Below are 18,139 nucleotides of genomic sequence, written 5' to 3'. Positions count from 1 at the left end.
TGTGCCATCTTCTGTGCCCCAAAGGCCTTCCCTCCTTGTCACGTGATAAATTCCTACTCAGTCTGCAACATCCTGCAGCTCAGGCACCTTCTGCTTTGTGACTAATTCATTGTACCTCCCACCCCCACCCCACGGCCCCCAGCAGAACTGAGAGTGTCCATCTCTGTTCTACCTTACACCTGCCTCTCTGGGGCACTGAGCACACTGGTAAAACTGTATGTTTAAACTAAGGATTGGAGACCTTTTCTGTAAAGATCTAGATCGTAAGTATTTCAGGCTTTGTGAGAGCTTCATGAGACATACAGTCTCTGTCACAACTACTGAACTTTATTACTGTAGTGAGGGAGCCACCATGGACAATAAATGAGCAAATGGGCATAGCTATGTCCCAATAAAACTTTATTTACAAAAACAGGAAGTGGGATGGAATTGGCCTGAGGGCTACAGTTTGCTTGCTGCTGGCTTAACCTTTTGTCCCTCTTTGTGGAATTCTCTTGTTTTTTAGAGAGAGAGAGTGCACTTGCATGCTGGGGGGGGGCAGGGAGGGGTAGAGGGACAGGGAGAGAGAATCTTAAGCAGGCTCCACACTCAGCATGGAGCCCAACCCAGGGCCTATCTCACAACCTTGAGATCATGCTTGTGCTGACATCAAGAGTCATATGCTTAACCAACTGAGCCGCCCAGGGGCCCCTGGAATTCTTGAGGCTTAGACCATGCCTTGATCATTCTTGTGTCCCAGTGTCTGGAATGGTGCCTGGCAGGGAATATTTATGGAATGGAAGATCCAAGTAAAGGCCTCAGTCTTGCCACTTATTTTTTTGTAAATTACTTGTTTCCCAAGCCTTTTAAAAATTTTCAAAAATGGAAATGAATATTCCCGCTTCCGATGGTTGTTGTTGGAGAATCAAACGGAGAAAGCATGAGAAAGTGAACCACAACACCAATTACGCTGCATTTACTATTCTTATTGTGTTCCTTCCTGATGACCTCAAGTGACTCCACTCCACACAAAACTTTTCTTTTCTTTTTTTTTTTTTAAAAGATTTATGTATGTATGTATATATTTATTTATTTAGTGAGAACACCAGTCAGAGGGGCAGAGGGAGAGAGATTCTCAAGCAGACTCTGTACTGAGCATGGAATCCAACATGGGGCTTGATCTCACAAACCCGAGATCACGTCCTGAGCTGAAACCAAGAGTGGGACACCTAACTTAGTGTGCCATCCAGGCGCCCCAAGTCCTTTCTTTGAACTTTGGGTAAACCTAAGTCCAAGAGAGGGGCTGTGACCTGCCCATCACTCTGCCCATCAGGTGGCTGGTCTGGGCTTAGCGGCAGGCCACTCTCTGCTCTACAGCATCCTCCTGCTCCAGGAGGGAATCCCCAGGGTGAGGTTCCTCAGACCACACCTCCTCTCCCCGTCACTCCACTCATCTCACAGATTCCAGATACCACAGGGGCCTCGGCACACAGTGTGAGAGAGCGTGCGTGCAACAGGCAGATGGCTGAGATGGGAGGGTATTTTCTGAGTTAGAACCACCAGAAGCTGATGATTGATTGGTAGTGGGCAGTGAGAAGAAGGACGGCATCAAGGTTTCTAGGTTGGAAAACTGGATTAGGATGATGCTAAAGATTGGTATCAAAAATACAGAAAGGGGAATGACCATCTGTTAGTGGTTGGGGCATAGGGAGAACATGAGCTAGGAATGGAATATGTTCAGTTTGATGACTCAGAGCCATGAACAAAGCAGTTTTGCAGGTACTTGGAGGCTGTGCTCCTGAACGAATGATGCCTAGGGATATACCAACAGATTCGTAGCAGGAGGCCACATGCCAGCAATTAGTTCTCAGAATAAATAACAAAATGACTAGAATAGTACTACAAAACCCAACTAAGGAATGCATTCACACATCACTGCCACAGAATGTTGTGAGGGAACAGAGAGATAATAAAAGCCCAACAGAGCCTACATAAAACTCCACCATTCTGCATTAGAAAAAAGAAAAAAAAGCAGTAGGGCTTATTACTACTATAACCATCCGGAAGCAACCTGTTTGGAAATCAGAGAGGAGAGCTGAAAGACAAGAGACGATAAAGGCACCTCAAAATAAGAAGTGGGGCAGGGCCAGGTGTGTGGGAGCTGAACAGCTCAGAGGTGGCCCACCCTGGGACGGAGGGCTCCCACAGACAGGCAGGTGCCCCTCTTCACTGGAACCCGGAACTTAGGGCTAAGGTATTTCTCAGCTAATTTGTTCCCAATACAAACCAGTTAACAGTTGCAAATGATTTATATATAAATATAAATCAGTGTCTCAGGTGGCTAGGGGCACCTGGATGTTTCAGTCAGTTAAGCATCTGACTCTTAATTTCAGCTCAGGTCATGATCTCAGGGTCCTCAGACTGAGCCCTGCTTCCTGGCTCTGTGCTCAGTGTGGAGTCTGCTTGAGATTCTCTTTCTCTCCTGTTCCCTTTGCCCCTCCCCCCTGTGCTCTTGAGCTCTCGCTTTCTCTAAAATAAATAAATAAATCTAAAACAAAAAAAATGCAGTGGCTCGGATTCCCACTACAATAACCACATTCCCACTCATATTCCGTTTTCTTTCTTGAAGAAGAAACAAAGAGCCAGTGTATGTCCTGCCTGTGGTCATCTTCTATCATATCTGTCTGGGCAGAGAAAGTGGTCGTGGGGCTGGCCTACACTCTGTGGGCAGCACTCAAGTCCCTGTGATCTGGCTCCCACCCCGTGGAGCCTCTCCTCCAGCAGGATCCAGTCCAGCGCTGGGCCCCGTGCCACTCCCCAAACAGGTCAAGTGCCTTCTGTCCCTTCGGCCACCTTTGCTCCTGCTTTGCCTAGGCCAGAAATGCTATTCCTTTACTTCTCTCCAGTGCAGATTCCCTTCTTCACCAAGGCCCTGAGCGGTGACTCCCACCCCCCACCCCAACACTGACCCTGCTTTCCTGCTAATAGTAGGCTGCATTTCCCTTGTATTCCCCAGCATGCCACCAAACTCTGTTCCAGCAATCATTTCTTCCTGCCCATGGGATTCCCATGTCTGTCTCCTGCATCAAACTCTGAACTTCTTGAGCTCAGAGTCCATGTCTTGCCTCCCTCTGAAGTGAGACAGTACAAAAAATATGTGTTGGATGCGTGAAAAGCCATCTGATCAGATATTCCTATCCTGCAGACAGAGATATTTATCCCATCAGCAAATCAGTATATTATAAATCCTAGGTTAATATCACATAGGAAAAAGCCATTGTTACAGTATAAGCTTGAGTCATGAAAACAACAGTAATAACCAAATAAGAGCATCTATCCAGCATCCTCTCAGCAGACACTCTCATCTCCTTCTTTCTGAAAACTGCCCCCCAACCCTCTTCTCAGAGTTTTCTGTCTGATCTGTCAGGGCTACCCTATTTTCTCTATCCCACAGACACGTCTCAGAATCTAGGGACTCAGCTACACCAGGCACTAACTAGTCCCAGAACTGCTATCCCCTCCATTCCCAGCCTGCCTACTCCCTCATCCCTAGGGCTTCAGTGTAGCTGTCCTGGGTTCTGAAGTCCACCTGGGGCTCAGTGTAGCTGTCCTGGGTCCTGAAGTCCACCTGCAGCACAAGCACTGCCCTGGGCGCTACAGCGGACCCTCCTCCCCTCTGATCCCCACCGCCACCTCCCTTCCATCTCTCTCATGCCAAGGAATAAACGATGCAACAGATGGTGACCCAAGCCTGTTCCGCTCCCTCTGCTCACAGGCATCTGAAGGCCAGGGGGTGGGTTTCCTAGGAAACTGGAAATGCCCCCTACTGATGATCATCAGCCTGTCCCAAAGAGACAGAGCACCAAGCAAGGAGGAGAAAGACAGAAGGATCTCTGGAAGAAGACAAACGTAGAAGGGGGAGCAGCAGGGAGGAGTCCTTGGCTTCCTCTTCTGGGAGCACTTGCCAAAAGATTACGTCTCCCCACATCCCCCTCCTCACCCCCACGGAATGACCGCATGTCTCAGCATCTTTAAGAAAGTGTCTGCCCACACAATGCACCCACCTCCCACTCTCTGAAGTGCTATCTGTAACTACACCAAACCCTCTGGGGCACCGAGGCTTGACAGCCTAAGAAATCACTCACCAGACTGCTTCTAGACACTGGCCTCTGCCTATGCCCAGGAGGAGAGAGACCCAGCTTTCTTGCCTGCATGGTGCTGAACCAGTTGTCTTGTAGGATTTTTCCAATAGCCAAGGAAACCCAGTATATGGGATTCGACTCCCTCCCTTCCCCCACCTTCCTTCTCAGGGTTGGAGGGGGGTGGTCTCCATCTGCTCAGTGGCTGTTACAGCCTTGGCTCCCTTTCATTGTCACAGGGAGAGAACTGGGAGGAGTAAGGGGCTGTGTTTAACCACTGATAGTGATCCGGTTGGTGGCAGTGGCAGGCAGGGGCACCGAGCAGACCCAGCCCCTCCTCTTCTTGCCTCGGCTAAGTTCACAGAGGCCACAGGGCTCAGCAGGAGTGGGGGATGGGGAAACAAGAGTATCAGGTGGCCCTTGATTCCCACCTGGGGAGGGAGCCAAGGGGGACACCTGGGTTTAAGATTAGGGATTTGGCTGAAAACAGCTGTTTCCTGCTCAACACCCAGAACTAATCTATAGGTTGAAACCTGAACCACTTGGCTATTTATTAAGCTGGGGGTGAGGGAGGGAGAGAATGGGAGAGAAGAAAGGGGGAAGAGGTCCTTCCCTCACGGTGACCACCACAAATATCTAGTGGAATATCCAGTTTTCACACCAGGCTCTATAGGAGCACAAAGTACTTACCAGGCACCCTGGTACTCATAAGCCACCAGGCAGGCTGGGGCCCCACAAGAAGGCTGCACCCACCAAGAAAGTGTAGCACTTCCGGGGTGGGGTGGGGGCGTGCTTGCATCTAACTGTTATGGCATAAGTGGTTGGGTCACCAAGCCAATGGAGCTTGGACACGGAGGCCTACGGAGATTCTCTTTCCGAACTGCACTGTGAGGGTCTACCACACAGCTTTTAACCATCTCTTTTAGGTTGTTCTTCCTTATTTTTTCTCCATTACAACACCACCACAATGAACATCCTTGTACATATAGCCTGATACGTGGAGGAAGCAAGGTTGCTGGATCATCTCATCTCTCCATCATCTCATCCAGGCCAGCTGCAGCCTGGCACATCTTAGCCTGGCCTGTCACGGAAGCCCAAAGCATACAGGTGGCCTGGTCCATATTCTGGTCCTGCTGACAGCTCCCATATGGGCCAGCGGTTGCTGGCCACACTGGGGAAGGACACTGCTGGTGCTACAATCCAGCCAGTTTTCTGAAGTTCTTTGGGGCTGTGCATTTTCTCCCCCTATTATTATTGCTTATTTTTCACCCTCCAGGAGGCAGGACTAGGAAACATATGTGGAATGGGACAGGCTCTCCAATGTCGTCAGTGTAGCTGAGGACTAGCTGGGCTAACATGTTGTGCAGGGGCTGGCTTAAATAAGGTTTGTGGCTATCTGTAACTTTCCATGTTTCAGGCTCCACTCACTGGCCCTGCCTGTGGTTCACTGAGCTCTGACCAGTCTCCTTCCATAGAAAGATTAGCGGGTAAAGCAGCGTGTAAAGGAAACAGAAGTTAACATGGATGGAGAGCCCCCACCTCGGAACCATCAGCATAAACCAAACTGATGTCAGGAAATGTGGCCTGGGAGGATGGGTAGGGAACAACCCCCTTGGGGAGGAATTCTGGCACCTTCAGGAAGGAGAAAGGAGCTCCCACCTCTTTACAGTTCAGCAACCTAGCTTCTCACTGTCTGGCTCCCCATCTTCTACCCTCAGGGAGAAAGTTTCACAGCAATTAGGCGCACATCTTTCCTCACAGCTGGAGAGAGAGGGTTGTGAGGCCCCCACCCCCTCCTGTCTCCCCCCGCCTGTCATTAAAGGAAAGTGGCTCAGTGGAAGGCTGGAGGGGAAGTGATATAATCCTATGTGACAGGTCTCCAAGAGTGGGGTCCAAGATTTGGGTAGGGTAAGAAGGAGGGACCCGGGAGGGAGAAAAGATGGACATTGAAGGTAGAAGGCCAGAAAGAGAGGCTTGTATTTAGTGTGAAAAGTCAGAAGGTGACACAGAGTGATCCCATGACCCAGCAATCCCACTCCTGGGTAGGTAACAAAGGGAACGGAAAATATATGTCCGCAGGAAAATCTGCACAGGAATGTTCACGGCAGCATAACTGACAACTGCCAGAAAGTGGAATGACTCAAATGTCCATCACCTGATGGATGGATAGATAAAATGGGTACATCCATACAGCACACTACTGCTCAGCCATAAAAAGGAGTGAGGTGTGGAGGCAGGTTACACCATGGACGCCCCTTGAAAACATTGTGCGAAATAAAAGAAGCCAGTCGCAAAAGCCCAGGTACTGCATAGTCCCATTAATATAAAATGTTCAGAGTAGGTCTATCTGTAGAGGTAGAAAGTAGATCAGTGTTGTCTAGGGCTAGAGAAAGACCACAGTGGGGGGAAGGGGAGGGACCCCTAATGGGTATGGGGTTTTGGGGGGTTGGAGGGCAAAGGCAATGAAAATGTTCTTGAAATTAATTGAGGTGATGGTATAGGAATTATATCTCAACAAAGCTGTTTTTATAATATCAATAAGAAAAAAGCATTACATAAGGAATGGGAAGGCTTTGTTAGAAAACTGATATTTCAAAAAGGAAAGTGATAAAATTTACAAACGTAGTTTCATATGTTGAAAGGGATTTAATGAACTAAGTTTCTTTTTTTAAGACTTATTTATTTATTTTAGAGAGAGAGAAAGAGAGAGAGTGCACGCTCTCCCGCAAGTGGGAGGAGGGGCAGAGGGAGAGAATCCTTAAGCAGAGGACCCTGAGATCATGACCTGAGGCGAGACCAAGAGCTCAACTGACTGAGCCATCCAGGCACCCCACTGAACTAAGTTTCTTTCTTTCTTTCTTTTTCCTTCTTTCTTTCTTTTCTCTTTTCTTTTCTTTAAAGATTTATTTATTTATTTTTGAACTAAGTTTCTTAATGGGATCCAACAAATGCTTGTTAAAATTTATGAGATTTATGAAGAGAATCATAAAATTTGTCAGTTGATAAGTTTAAGGAAGAATTCATTTGGGGGACTGGGAACTTTAATACCCTGGATATTGATTTAAAACAAAAGACGGAGGGCTCCGTGTTTGCATGCCACCTTTGGCTAGTCACCGTGCTGTCCCTCACTCCACAGTAAATGGCAAACTGCTGTACGGAGGGCATGCTGCGGAGAGAGCAGGTAGGAAACTCAATCCCACTCAGAAGTTTTCCTAAAGGAAGACCGCTGTGCATTGAAGCCCTAACCATCTTTCTTTCAAATGCAGCTTCCTACCCCAGGCACTGACCGGGGGGCTCCCAGGTTCCCTGAGTGGGGTGCCCCATGTGGAGTCCAGGCCACTGTCCATCCGCGGACCCACCATCTGGATCCATCTGCTTACAACGTCACTCGTGTGAAGCTGCTTACTCCATCCTCTGTTTGTGGGATTATAAGCCTGGCTTCATAGACCGAGGTTCTGAAGCCACTTGAAAACCACAGACTGAGCTCAAGCAGAAAAAAAAAAAAGAGGGACAAGATTAGAGGAGAAGCTTGTTTGGGGTGCAAGAGATTGGACCTTCAGCCCCTTAATCAGACTGTGAGCTTCCTGAGGGCGGGGGCAGTGGCTTCTACCTCGTTCCTGTGTCCTTCACAGGAACAAGTGCCTGTTGTTCAAAGCCGAACAGGGCTGGGTTTAGTCAACAGAGGTGAAAAATGAACTAGCGAGGAAACCCTGCAGACCAGGGGAAACACACCAGACACGGATTCAGAGATATGGCTTCAAGAGGAAGTGACGAAGAATGCCTCTGGCATGTGCAAAGGTCATGGGCTTGGAGCCACGCATCTGGGCTTCAGTGCCCCCTTGGCCATCCACCTGCTGCGTGGGCTTCAACAATGTGTTCACTCTCCCTTAGAGCCTCAGTTTTCTTGCCTTTAAGAGTGGGATGAGGACACTTATTAAAAGGTTGTTGCGATAATTATGAATTAAATGGATTATTTTGAGTCAATTCATTTTACATCAATTAGCAGGCTAAAGTCTATATACAGCATCTAACCCAAGGCCTGGCACAAACTTGGCATTCAAAAACCACTGGTCCTTTCTCTTATCCCCCACGTTACCGCTGGTGTATGGTGTTGTTACATGGCTTTGGATGACTTGGGCTTTCGAATCTACAAGTCTGCTTTGTAGATCTGCAAAATGCACAATGCCTGTGCCAATAACTGAACATCGGCTCTGTGGCCAAGGAGTCACTATTCACTCTTAAACCCAACACACGGTTATCCGCACAGGCATTGTCTACTTCAGACCAGAGAGAAAGGGAGGCTCTTGTAAGATCCCAGACCAGCCAAAGCAGTTCTGGGCTCTCCTCTTTCCTGCTTCTGCCAGGGTCTCCTCAACCCAACACTTCACACTGCTGGAGACCCCTACCCTTTATTCACGTCAGCTCCTTCCACTAACGCCCCATGACCTATGACATCAACTGCGCCTGGCTGGAGTCCGCCCCTGAGAGGGAAAGCCGCGGCACCTCTTCGGAGGTGACTTCCATCCTGCTCTCCTGACTGGTAGCCGCTGATATTCCAAGGATAGTACATGCCCCGTTGCAGTTTTTAAAAATTCCTGTCAGACTAATAAAGGGGCACAGGGAGGAAAGGTCTAAGACAGCAGGAGGGAGTAGCATCTGTCCCCCCTCCCTCCCTCCAGCCCCCTCCATTTACATCCTAGACAGACATCAGTCTGGATCCAACTGCCATCCCGGCAGGCTTCTGCAGGCTGGGAGTGTAAAAATATGGGAGCTTGGAGGAGGGGAGGTGGCACAGACAGGGAAGGCTGCTGCCTGCGTTAGAAGATGCGCCATGTGTCTGGGAGTCTGGTGCAAAGCGCTGGCAGCTGCAGTGCTTACACCGAAGATTGGCCCCAGCGGTGCGGAGGACAGCTTTGCGTCTTATGCCCTGTGACGCACATACATCAGCAAGCAGAACGACTCTCTCTTTGCTAGAGATGCGGTCCTCTTGTTAGCAATAGAAACTCAGGTGACTTGCTGTCTCAAATTCAACAGCCCTGCTTCTGCTAAAAAGGTGGGTTTAGCGGGGCAGCAGAAAAGGCTGAGGGTGGAGGAGAGATTGCATCACTTCGGGAGAAATGAGGTAGACAGCTGTTAGGGGACTAGCTTTCACCAACCTCGCTGCTGCTGCTGCCTCGTCCCCACACCTAGCCCGCCGATCTCAGCGCACCAGGAGAAGGTAGCTAAGCACGGGTGCTGTCTCAGGGCCCAGGAATCAGTCTTGGGGCAGGGGGTGGAGACGCAAAACAGCTCCTAATGTAGCTCCCGGGCCCCTCTCCAGCAACCCACAGCCATGCGCCCTGAGCCCACGTTGTCCGAGGTGGCCTGTTAGAATGTTTCTGGAGAGAGAAGGCCCAGCTTCTCTGCAACAGGCGGGAGGGCTTAGGAGTTTGAGTGCAATTAACCGAATGGATCCATCTGGGAAGCGGAAGGCCTGGGGAACTGGGAGGTTTCTCTGCCTTGCGTCAGAGGGCAGGTGTCCGCTCCGAGGGCCTGGTGAGGACCCGGAGCTGAAGTGCTGGGGTGGGGGAGGGAGGGAGGGGAGAGATTAGGCTGAGCGGGGAGGGAGGCGTGTGCTGAGAGCAGATGCCTGGGGCAGCTCCAGATGGCAGTGGCCTCTGAACAAAAGGGGAAGAGCCAGAGGGAAGGAGGACCCAGAAACGGAGGACTGGCCCCCGTGAGGCTTCTGAAATCAGATTCCCACCTGGAACCTGGCTGGAGGCTGGCCGAGAAAAGGCTACGCAGAGTTTCCAGGAAGACTGGGAACTGGCCACCCCCAAACCCAACTGTGCGAGTCCCGGGGCCGGACTGCTGGGCTTCAGATTCAAGGGCTGGCACTTTCTTAGATGTGCAGCTTTGGGCACAGCCTTAATCTTTCTGCATCTCTGTCACCAGTAGCAAGTGAGCAACGGGCCCTATGTCATAGGTTTGTTGTGCAGATTACACGGGAGAGCGACGTCAAGGACAGAGCACAGCACCCGGCACATATGGGGAGCGCCCAGAATGTTGATTATTCTAAGGATGACGATGTTCACCATCTAAAGAGACCTGGATCAGCTCTCCTTCTCCCAGAACTTATCGTTCCCTCCATAGCCATATGGGCCTGCTCACATGTACTCTCTGTACTTTTTTCTTTTTAAAGGTTTCTCTGTGTGTCTGAAAGTCCTCTGACCCACTGACCCCTCATGACGTGCCGGTGCCCGAGACTGGAGGAGGCGCTGTGATGTCATGGCAAGAAAAACACCTGTAATTCGGGCATCTCACCTCTAGGATGGGCTCCGCTGCTAATGTATTTTGTGGACCTTGGAGAAATAACTTCTGGAGCCTCATATAGTCCTCCGTCAAACGGAATGAAGACCCCTGCCTTGCTTGCACCACAGAATGAATGGTCAGGAAAGTCAGATGACATAATTAAATGGACGCACTATAAAAATAAAGCTCTGAACCCATATTAGGGATTGCTGGTTAGGTTGGAAGTGTTCAGAGGTGCAAGCCAGCACAAGTTTGCTCGTGGGCGTGACAGCAGCTGCCAGCCAGATGTGCTAGTGGGGTGTGGTGCTGCTATCACCTGAGGAGGGGGGGTCCTCAGGCAGGAGTCTGGGGAGGCAACCTTCAGGGCTGGTGTCCAGGCAGGGCACTGAGGGGTTCTGGCGGGTACAGGGACAGACAGTGGAGAGGGCACCTGAAAAAGCGCCGAGAGGGTGCATGGTAATGCAACGCTGACTACCTCCCAATTCCGTCCCGGCTCTGTTCCCATGCTGTTTTTCATATCTTTACCTGTCCATGAAAATAGCCTGGCATACCACTTTTGTGATCAAGGCCCTCCAAAAACAGTAAAACAAAAGAATTGTGCCTCCCACCTGGCAAGGTCAGGTGTATGTTCAAGTTCAAATATTTAGTAGCAACGATTCAGTGAAAAGCCCTGTGGTCAGATGGATTTCCCAAGTGGTCCCTGAAACCTGACAGTGTTATAAAAGCAAGTTGTAGCCCTAAAAGGTCCCACACAGAAACTACCTTGATAAGACAAGTATATCTGAGCTCTGTTGATAGGGCTACATAATAATAACTTTCATTGACTGAACACCTGCCATGTGTCAGGCACTGTGCAGGGCTCTTTGGACATTTAATCTTTAATCTACAAGACATCCATTATTATCCCCATTGTATAAACCAAGAAACTCAGGCCTAGAGCAGTTAGAAACACTCCTAAAGTCACCAAGCAAGTACAGCTGGATTTTGTCCAGATCTGAAATCCATGTCATCAGCATGCTCTGCTCCCATCTTTCAACCCCTCCCTTCATCCCCCCCTCCCCCGCCGCGCCCCCATTTCCAACTCCTGGGAGAACAGAAGACATCTGGAAAGGGGGCTGGAGAGAGAAAGACAAAATGCCATGCGGCAGAGGCGCCCAGAGTCAAGAATAAGAAACCTTTCTCTGGGGGCGCCTGGGTGGCGCAGTCGTTAAGCGTCTGCCTTCAGCTCAGGGCGTGATCCTGGCGTTATGGGATCGAGCCCCACATCAGGCTCCTCCGCTATGAGCCTGCTTCTTCCTCTCCCACTCCTCCTGCTTGTGTTACCTCTCTCACTGGCTGTCTCTTATCTCTGTCAAATAAATAAATAAAATCTTTAAAAAAAAAAAAAAAAGAAACCTTTCTCTGTTCAGGCCTCCAGGCTGCTAGCCTGTGATCTGTCACCAGTGACTCCTCTGTTAAAACTGCAGCCTTCACTTCCCGCGTTTCCTCCCCTGCCACCCCAGCCTGAGACGAAAACAGGAGCCGTGGGCAGCAGGAAATTCTAGCTGAGAACGGAACAATGCAGACCGTGCACACAGGGTCTGCTTCAGTGATATGGGCCTCGGGTTGCTCACTGGGCCATGGACAGCTGTCCATCTGCTGGGGCCCAAAGCCCCGCCCAGAGGAGGGGTTCTCCAGACTGTCCCCCATATGCCGAGGCTGTCACTCAGGAGGCTCCCAGGTTGTGGAGGCCAGGCTCCATGGGGCAGGGCGGGGGGGCGTGGGTCACAAAGCTGTTTCCCAATTTTTCAATTCAGGTGGACAGTTGGGACAATAACAAGACTAATGCCACTGACTGAATCTGCTGGAGAAAAGGAGCTGAAGCTTCCCCAGTGCCAGCCTCCTTGCAAAGGAGAGCCTGGAGGTCTGGCTCTGTGGCCAGCTCCAGGGAGAAAGAAGGAGATGTTCTTTCACAGGACTCGGGAAGCCAAAGAACCTTGGCTCATCAAAGAGAAGAGGAGAGGCAAGAATCTCCCCCCACCCCCATCTCTGAGCCACATGCACCAGGCCAAGCCCCACTCACTCCACTCACCGTCTCTGCCTCATTCAGCCTCCTTCTTGCGATATCAGAGGCTCTCTTCCAGCCTGCAGCGGGAAGGAAAACTCCAGGGTCCCAAATTGCACATAAGTCAATCAACCTGTCACAGAGCAAAAGCATAAAGAGCCCCAGGGTCACTCTAGGAAAGAAAGAGAAAAGGCTTTGTTTTGTGGTTCGCAGTCTGTTCATTCACTGGGAAATTACATCGTTGTCCACACCCATTTGGAAAGTTTTGCTTAGCATAATGACATCTTTGTTTAAAGAAATTCAAGGCACTGTGTAAGAAATGACAGCGATTCTGCAAGGTGCCTAAACATGTTAGACTTTGGCGGTCTCTTTCATCCACAAGATCATTATTAGTGCCCTGACATCATAATCTAATCACTGATTCCCCATTCACCTAAAGGAGTTAAGCCATATCTTGGAGAATTTCTCCTACACCCATGGGGGAATTTACCCATTATTATCTCATTAATTAACTTAAGAGAACTATTAGGTTTTTCTTCCCCACCTACAGATAGTCAAACCGAGTTCATCATAAATAGATCCATAACATTGAAAGGAGATCTAATTTTAGGGTCAGGGGCATGTATTTGAAGTTCTAATTTGTTATGTCATTTAAGGAGGATCACTTCTCTGCATGTGTCTCAGTTTCTTCATTTGTAAAATGGGGAGAAGTTATTACTAGTTAGAATTTACAGGTTCAAGCCCAGTTCCAGTCCTTCTGGGCAACCATTTTACCTTTCTCCGTGCAGATAACATATCTCACTTAATCATTTGCTTTAACATTAAAATGTGTCTGCAGGAAATGGTAAAATCCACTTTTGTAAAGGAGAATGTGGTGATGTCTATCAAAATACGCCTGCATTCACTCTTGGACCGGCAATCCCAGCTCTAGGAATCTGTTTGAGATATATCCTACATGCCTATGTTGTGATCTCTACTGTTAAGAGGAAAAAACATGATAGGAAATAAATGTTATCATTTATTTAAGAAATAAATAAGGGAAAGGGAGCGAAATGCAAAGATAAGTATCTGCTTTTTTAAAAAAGACGATAAAAGGATAAAGCATAAAATAAAATTTAAAGGGCGCCTGGGTGGCACAGTCAGTTAAGCATCGAACTCTTGGTTTTGGCTCAGGTCGTGATCTCAGGGTCGCGAGATTGAGCCCCACATCAGGCTCTGCACTCAACAAGGAGTCTGCTTAAGACTCTCTCTCTCTCCCTCTCCCTCTGTTCCTCCACCCCACGTACATGCTCTCTCTCAAATAAATAATCTTAAAATTTTTTTTAAAAGACCTACTGAGAGGGGGAGGAATGAGGTGGATCGGACAGTGATAAAAGTGGGTTTGAAATAGACCTTGTTGTGTGAATTTGCTTTGGAACGTGTAAATATCTGACATAATTATAAAAGCACAATTAATATTTTAAAAAGAAATGCCTAAAATTAAAATAAAATGCAACAAATGAGTTTATGTGTCCAGCTGGTTGGCAGTACACATAGAGAAATTAAAACACAGTAATTTGACTGAGGGGTGCCTGGGTGGCTCAGTCGTTAAACGTCTGCCTTCATCTCAGGGCGTGATCCCAGGGTCCTGCTCCGCTGGGAGCCTGCTTCTTCCTCTCCCACTCCCCCTACTTGTGTTCCCTCTCTTGCTGGCTGTCTCTCTCTCTGTCAAATAAATAAATAAAATCTTAAAAAAAAAAAAAACCCACAGTAATTTGATTGAATATCCCTGGAAGAATATACCTAAGAATAAAAGGAACTGCCCCACTCCCTGGGCCCCTCAAACCCTAACGGTTTTCAATAATCCTATTATTGATGGTATTATTATATTTTTCTTATTGTTATTCTGGGACTTTTGTAGTGTATTGTGGAATAAGTCAAGTGAATTATACTACTAATGTTGCTGAGAAAGAAGATTTTCTTCTTGAAAGGTGATACAGATGTAAGATTCATGAGATCAGGTAAAAAGTCTATAGCCCTGATTGTTCACTGGAGTATCAGTATGAACTTCATATGTTTTATCTTCCACACATATGTGTGTACATGTGCACATACAAACATACTCTCTAGCCCTGTTCACTGTAAGACCTAGAAACAAGGATCATTCCAGGAGGATTGAGCACCATTGGCAATCAGTTTATGAACTCTAAATTCTGCCCCCCCACAAAGGAATCAGGCTTCCTTGGAGAAATGTCTGAGGCAGCAATTGTACAAGATAAGCCTAGAACATCTCATCAAACCAAAAGAGCAAATGCAGTGTCAAAGACTATAACAGGAGTCATGCCAAAAGGACTCAAAAGCCAACCAGAATAAGGTCTCCTTGGTCAAACTGGACATCAACAAGGATCATAACTGCAATAGATTGAAACATAAATACATTATGAATCCCTACGAATATCTTTTAAAACTCCAAATAACCCATTTTGAGGATGTTAGGGAAGTACTTTGTTATTTTGAAAACAGGTCAATAAATCAAAAGAAGAAAAGGTGGGTAGGAGTATAGCTGAGACAGGATTGGCTTTGTATTGACGATTGTTGCAGACAACGATGGGCATGTCCAGTTCGTTACATAATTCTCTCCTTTGCAAAACATTTTCAAAATACAAATAAATTTTAAATGATGGAATAGTCTGAGAAACAAGAAATCATTAGAATGCTAATTCTTAAAACCCTTCCAAACCATAGTTATTTAATCCTAACAGCAGTCCAGTCTGATGATGAAGGATGTGGATATCATCATCCCCATTTCGCACTGGAGGAAACAGGAGGAATAAACCTATTGAACCAGTATTCAAGCCCACATGTTTTTATCCCAAAGACTCAGCATTCCACAGATGCTTCTTTAATATCCCCACTTGTATATCTGGGTTAATAAAATTTTCCTTGCCTATATGAGGGCACTGGGGGACTACAATGAGATAATGTGCGGGAAAGCACTTGGAAAACAAATCCTTGTACAATATTTTGCTGTCATTTAAAAATTAGGGATCAGATCTGCCCTATGAGGTTGCTGTGAGTATCAAATGAGAGCTGTGATTTGAAGAGAAATGGACAGATATAAAGACAGACAGAAAATCTTAAAGATGAGGAGGTTATAACCACTCCCAGTGTTTTTATCATCATCACTCACAGGACTTCAGGGTTAAGTGAGAAGGGAGACTTGGAATCCATGGTAAAAACTCTCCACCTGACCCGGGGGTAAGAAGGTTCCAGGAAGGACACCTGATGCTCTGAGGAGGAACCATGATCAAGAAGGCACCCGATATCCCACAGGCTGCAAGAAGAATGGCACTCAGTTACAGATGGGTGGGGACCACTCCCAAGTTGCTGGGCATCTGAGGTAGTGCCCAGCTTCTAGAAGGCCAGACACCTGCTGGGTTACAGGGGGCACAATGGGCAGTGGAACATGCTCCCCAGCAATAAGGGGCAGGCAGAGCATGTCCGAACGGTGACCAGAAGGAATGTCTGGGGTTGCTCACTGGCTCCCAAACTGCTATTCTTGGTCTTTTTATCTCGATGTCTGTGTGGGGAGTGTTTACAGATTTCTTCTTTGCAAATGTTTACTCACAGATTGTCCTTCCCAGAATAAAAGTGGGTCTGGGGAATCTCCAAGACTTTCTTGCCTTGGAATTCTATGATTCTGTAAGTGCTTATTTCTGAAGACGAACAATATCAAAATTCTCCTGAGTCCTGGCTCATGCCCCTCCTCCCCTTGGATATTTATTCTGTGTGCAGGGAACAAAGACTTATTTTGTCTCTGTTTCTATTTCTTTCTGGAGGTTCTTACTTAACCTAAGCATTTAAAAAGTTATTTTACTTTTTTTGAATAGGTAATCCCTTCACGTGATATGAAAAGATGCAAAAGAGTATAAAATGAAGTATATTAAAAAGTATATACATATATATATAAATTCCCCTCCCAACGCTGTCCCCCAGCTTCCCAGTTCCACTTAGCCCCTCTCCTTGGCCAGCCACTGTTACCAATCTCTTGTGTATCCTTACAGAGGCTGGCTGTGTATACATAGATACAGATTTTTTAAAAAAGATTTTATTTATTCGACAGAGATAGGGACAGCCAGCGAGAGAGGGAACACAAGCAGGGGGAGTGGGAGAGGAAAAAGCAGGCTCATAGCAGAAGAGCCTGATGTGGGGCTCGATCCCATAATGCCGAGATCACGCCCTGAGCCGAAGGCAGACGCTTAACCGCTGTGCCACCCAGGTGCCCCCAGATTTGTTTTTTAATTACAACATGCTATACATATTTTTCACATACCTTGCTTTTCTCAGTTAACAAACATCTTAGATATCTTTCTATATTAGCTCATGTAAGACTGCTTTTAGCAGCTGCATAGTATTTCATTGTATGAGCATATCATATTTATGTGCTCAACCCTCCATTCTTAGACATGTAGGATGTTTGTAATCATCAGATGCGGAAAATTGCTCCAATACATATTCTTGGATATATGTGATTTCTCACACTTGCAAGACTATTTTTAGGATGACTTCTTGGATGCAGAATTTCTGGGTCAAAAGGAATGTGGCCAAATTGCTCTCCATGGAGGCTGTGAAAATTTATACTCCCACCAGCAATAGTTGAGTTTCTGCTGCTCACTTCTCCAATATGCTGTATTATTAATTTAGTTTTTTTTTTTTTGGTCTTTTACAATCTAATTGCCTTTTGTGGTTCACTTATTATGAATGAATTTGAGTATTTTCTTTTTCTTTAATTGTTCCTATTCTTTGCCCATTTCTCTACTGGGTAGTCAGTTTATTCTTATCAGTTTGAAGGAACTCTTTACTTACTAGAAAAATTACCTCTTTATCTATAAGAGGAGTCTAAATTGTCCACATCATTATTTTTATCCTGACTTTATTTGTGCACTAAATACATACATTAGAAAAGAAGAAAAGTCTCATATCAATAATATGAGGTCCCACTTCAAGAAAGTAGAGAAGACCAAATAAACCGAAAGCAAGCAGAAGGAAGGAAACAAGAAATAGCAGAAATCAATGAAGCAAAACCAATGTAGAAAATCAATGAAATGAGCTGGTTCTTTTTTCTTTTTCTTTTTCTCCTGACATGAGCTAGTTCTTTGAAAAGATCAGTACAACTGACAAACCTCTAGCAAAACTGAAAAAGAAAAAAAAATTGCCAATATCAGGAATGAAAAAGGAGATGTCACTAAAGACCCTCCAGGCCTCAAAGGGATAAGAAAACACTACAAACAACTCTACACACATAAATTTAAAAACTAACTCAAAATGGACCAATTCCTCGAAAATGCAAACACCCATAACTCCTAATACGTAACAGATAATTCAAATGGCTTTATAATTATTAAAGAAATTGAATTCATAATTTCAAATCTCCCAAAAGAGAAATTTCCAGGCCTAGACTGTTTCACTGAAGAATTCTAACAAACTTTTAAAGACGAATCAACACCAATTTTAGAAAATTTCCTCCATACTATAGAAGCAAACATTTCCCAATTCATTTTATGAAGGTATATGACTCTGATACCAAAATCAGACAAAGAAAAAAAAAAAAAGAAAAAGAAAACTAAAGATCAATAATACCTCCCATTAATATAGATACAAAAATCTTTTTAAAAATTAGCAAATAGAATTCAGCAATATATAAAAA

At 46.5% G+C, this 18,139-nt stretch overlaps 1 protein-coding gene across 6 annotated transcripts in view; it reads right to left on the bottom strand.

The window, feature by feature from the left end:
* Nucleotides 1–12,936, bottom strand: part of NFASC (neurofascin) — a 95,667-nt gene extending 82,731 nt beyond the window's left edge. For 2 of the 6 annotated variants that reach the window (XM_057315326.1, XM_057315329.1), the window contains exon 1: nt 12,481–12,932. In XM_057315326.1, coding sequence (XP_057171309.1) covers nt 12,481–12,675 — 195 coding nt within the window. In that variant the 5' untranslated portion in view covers nt 12,676–12,932. Of the gene's footprint in view, nt 1–12,480 lie in introns of all 6 variants that reach the window. The other 4 variants (XM_057315330.1, XM_057315325.1, XM_057315327.1 and 1 more) reach the window with 4 other exon arrangements.
* Between the last annotated feature and the right edge of the window lie 5,203 nt (nt 12,937–18,139).

The sequence above is a fragment of the Ursus arctos genome, unplaced genomic scaffold (assembly GCF_023065955.2).
Source record: "Ursus arctos isolate Adak ecotype North America unplaced genomic scaffold, UrsArc2.0 scaffold_2, whole genome shotgun sequence".
Lineage (NCBI taxonomy): Eukaryota > Metazoa > Chordata > Mammalia > Carnivora > Ursidae > Ursus > Ursus arctos.
Note: the sequence above shows the minus strand (reverse complement) of the source record. Positions and strands in the feature narration are given on the sequence as shown.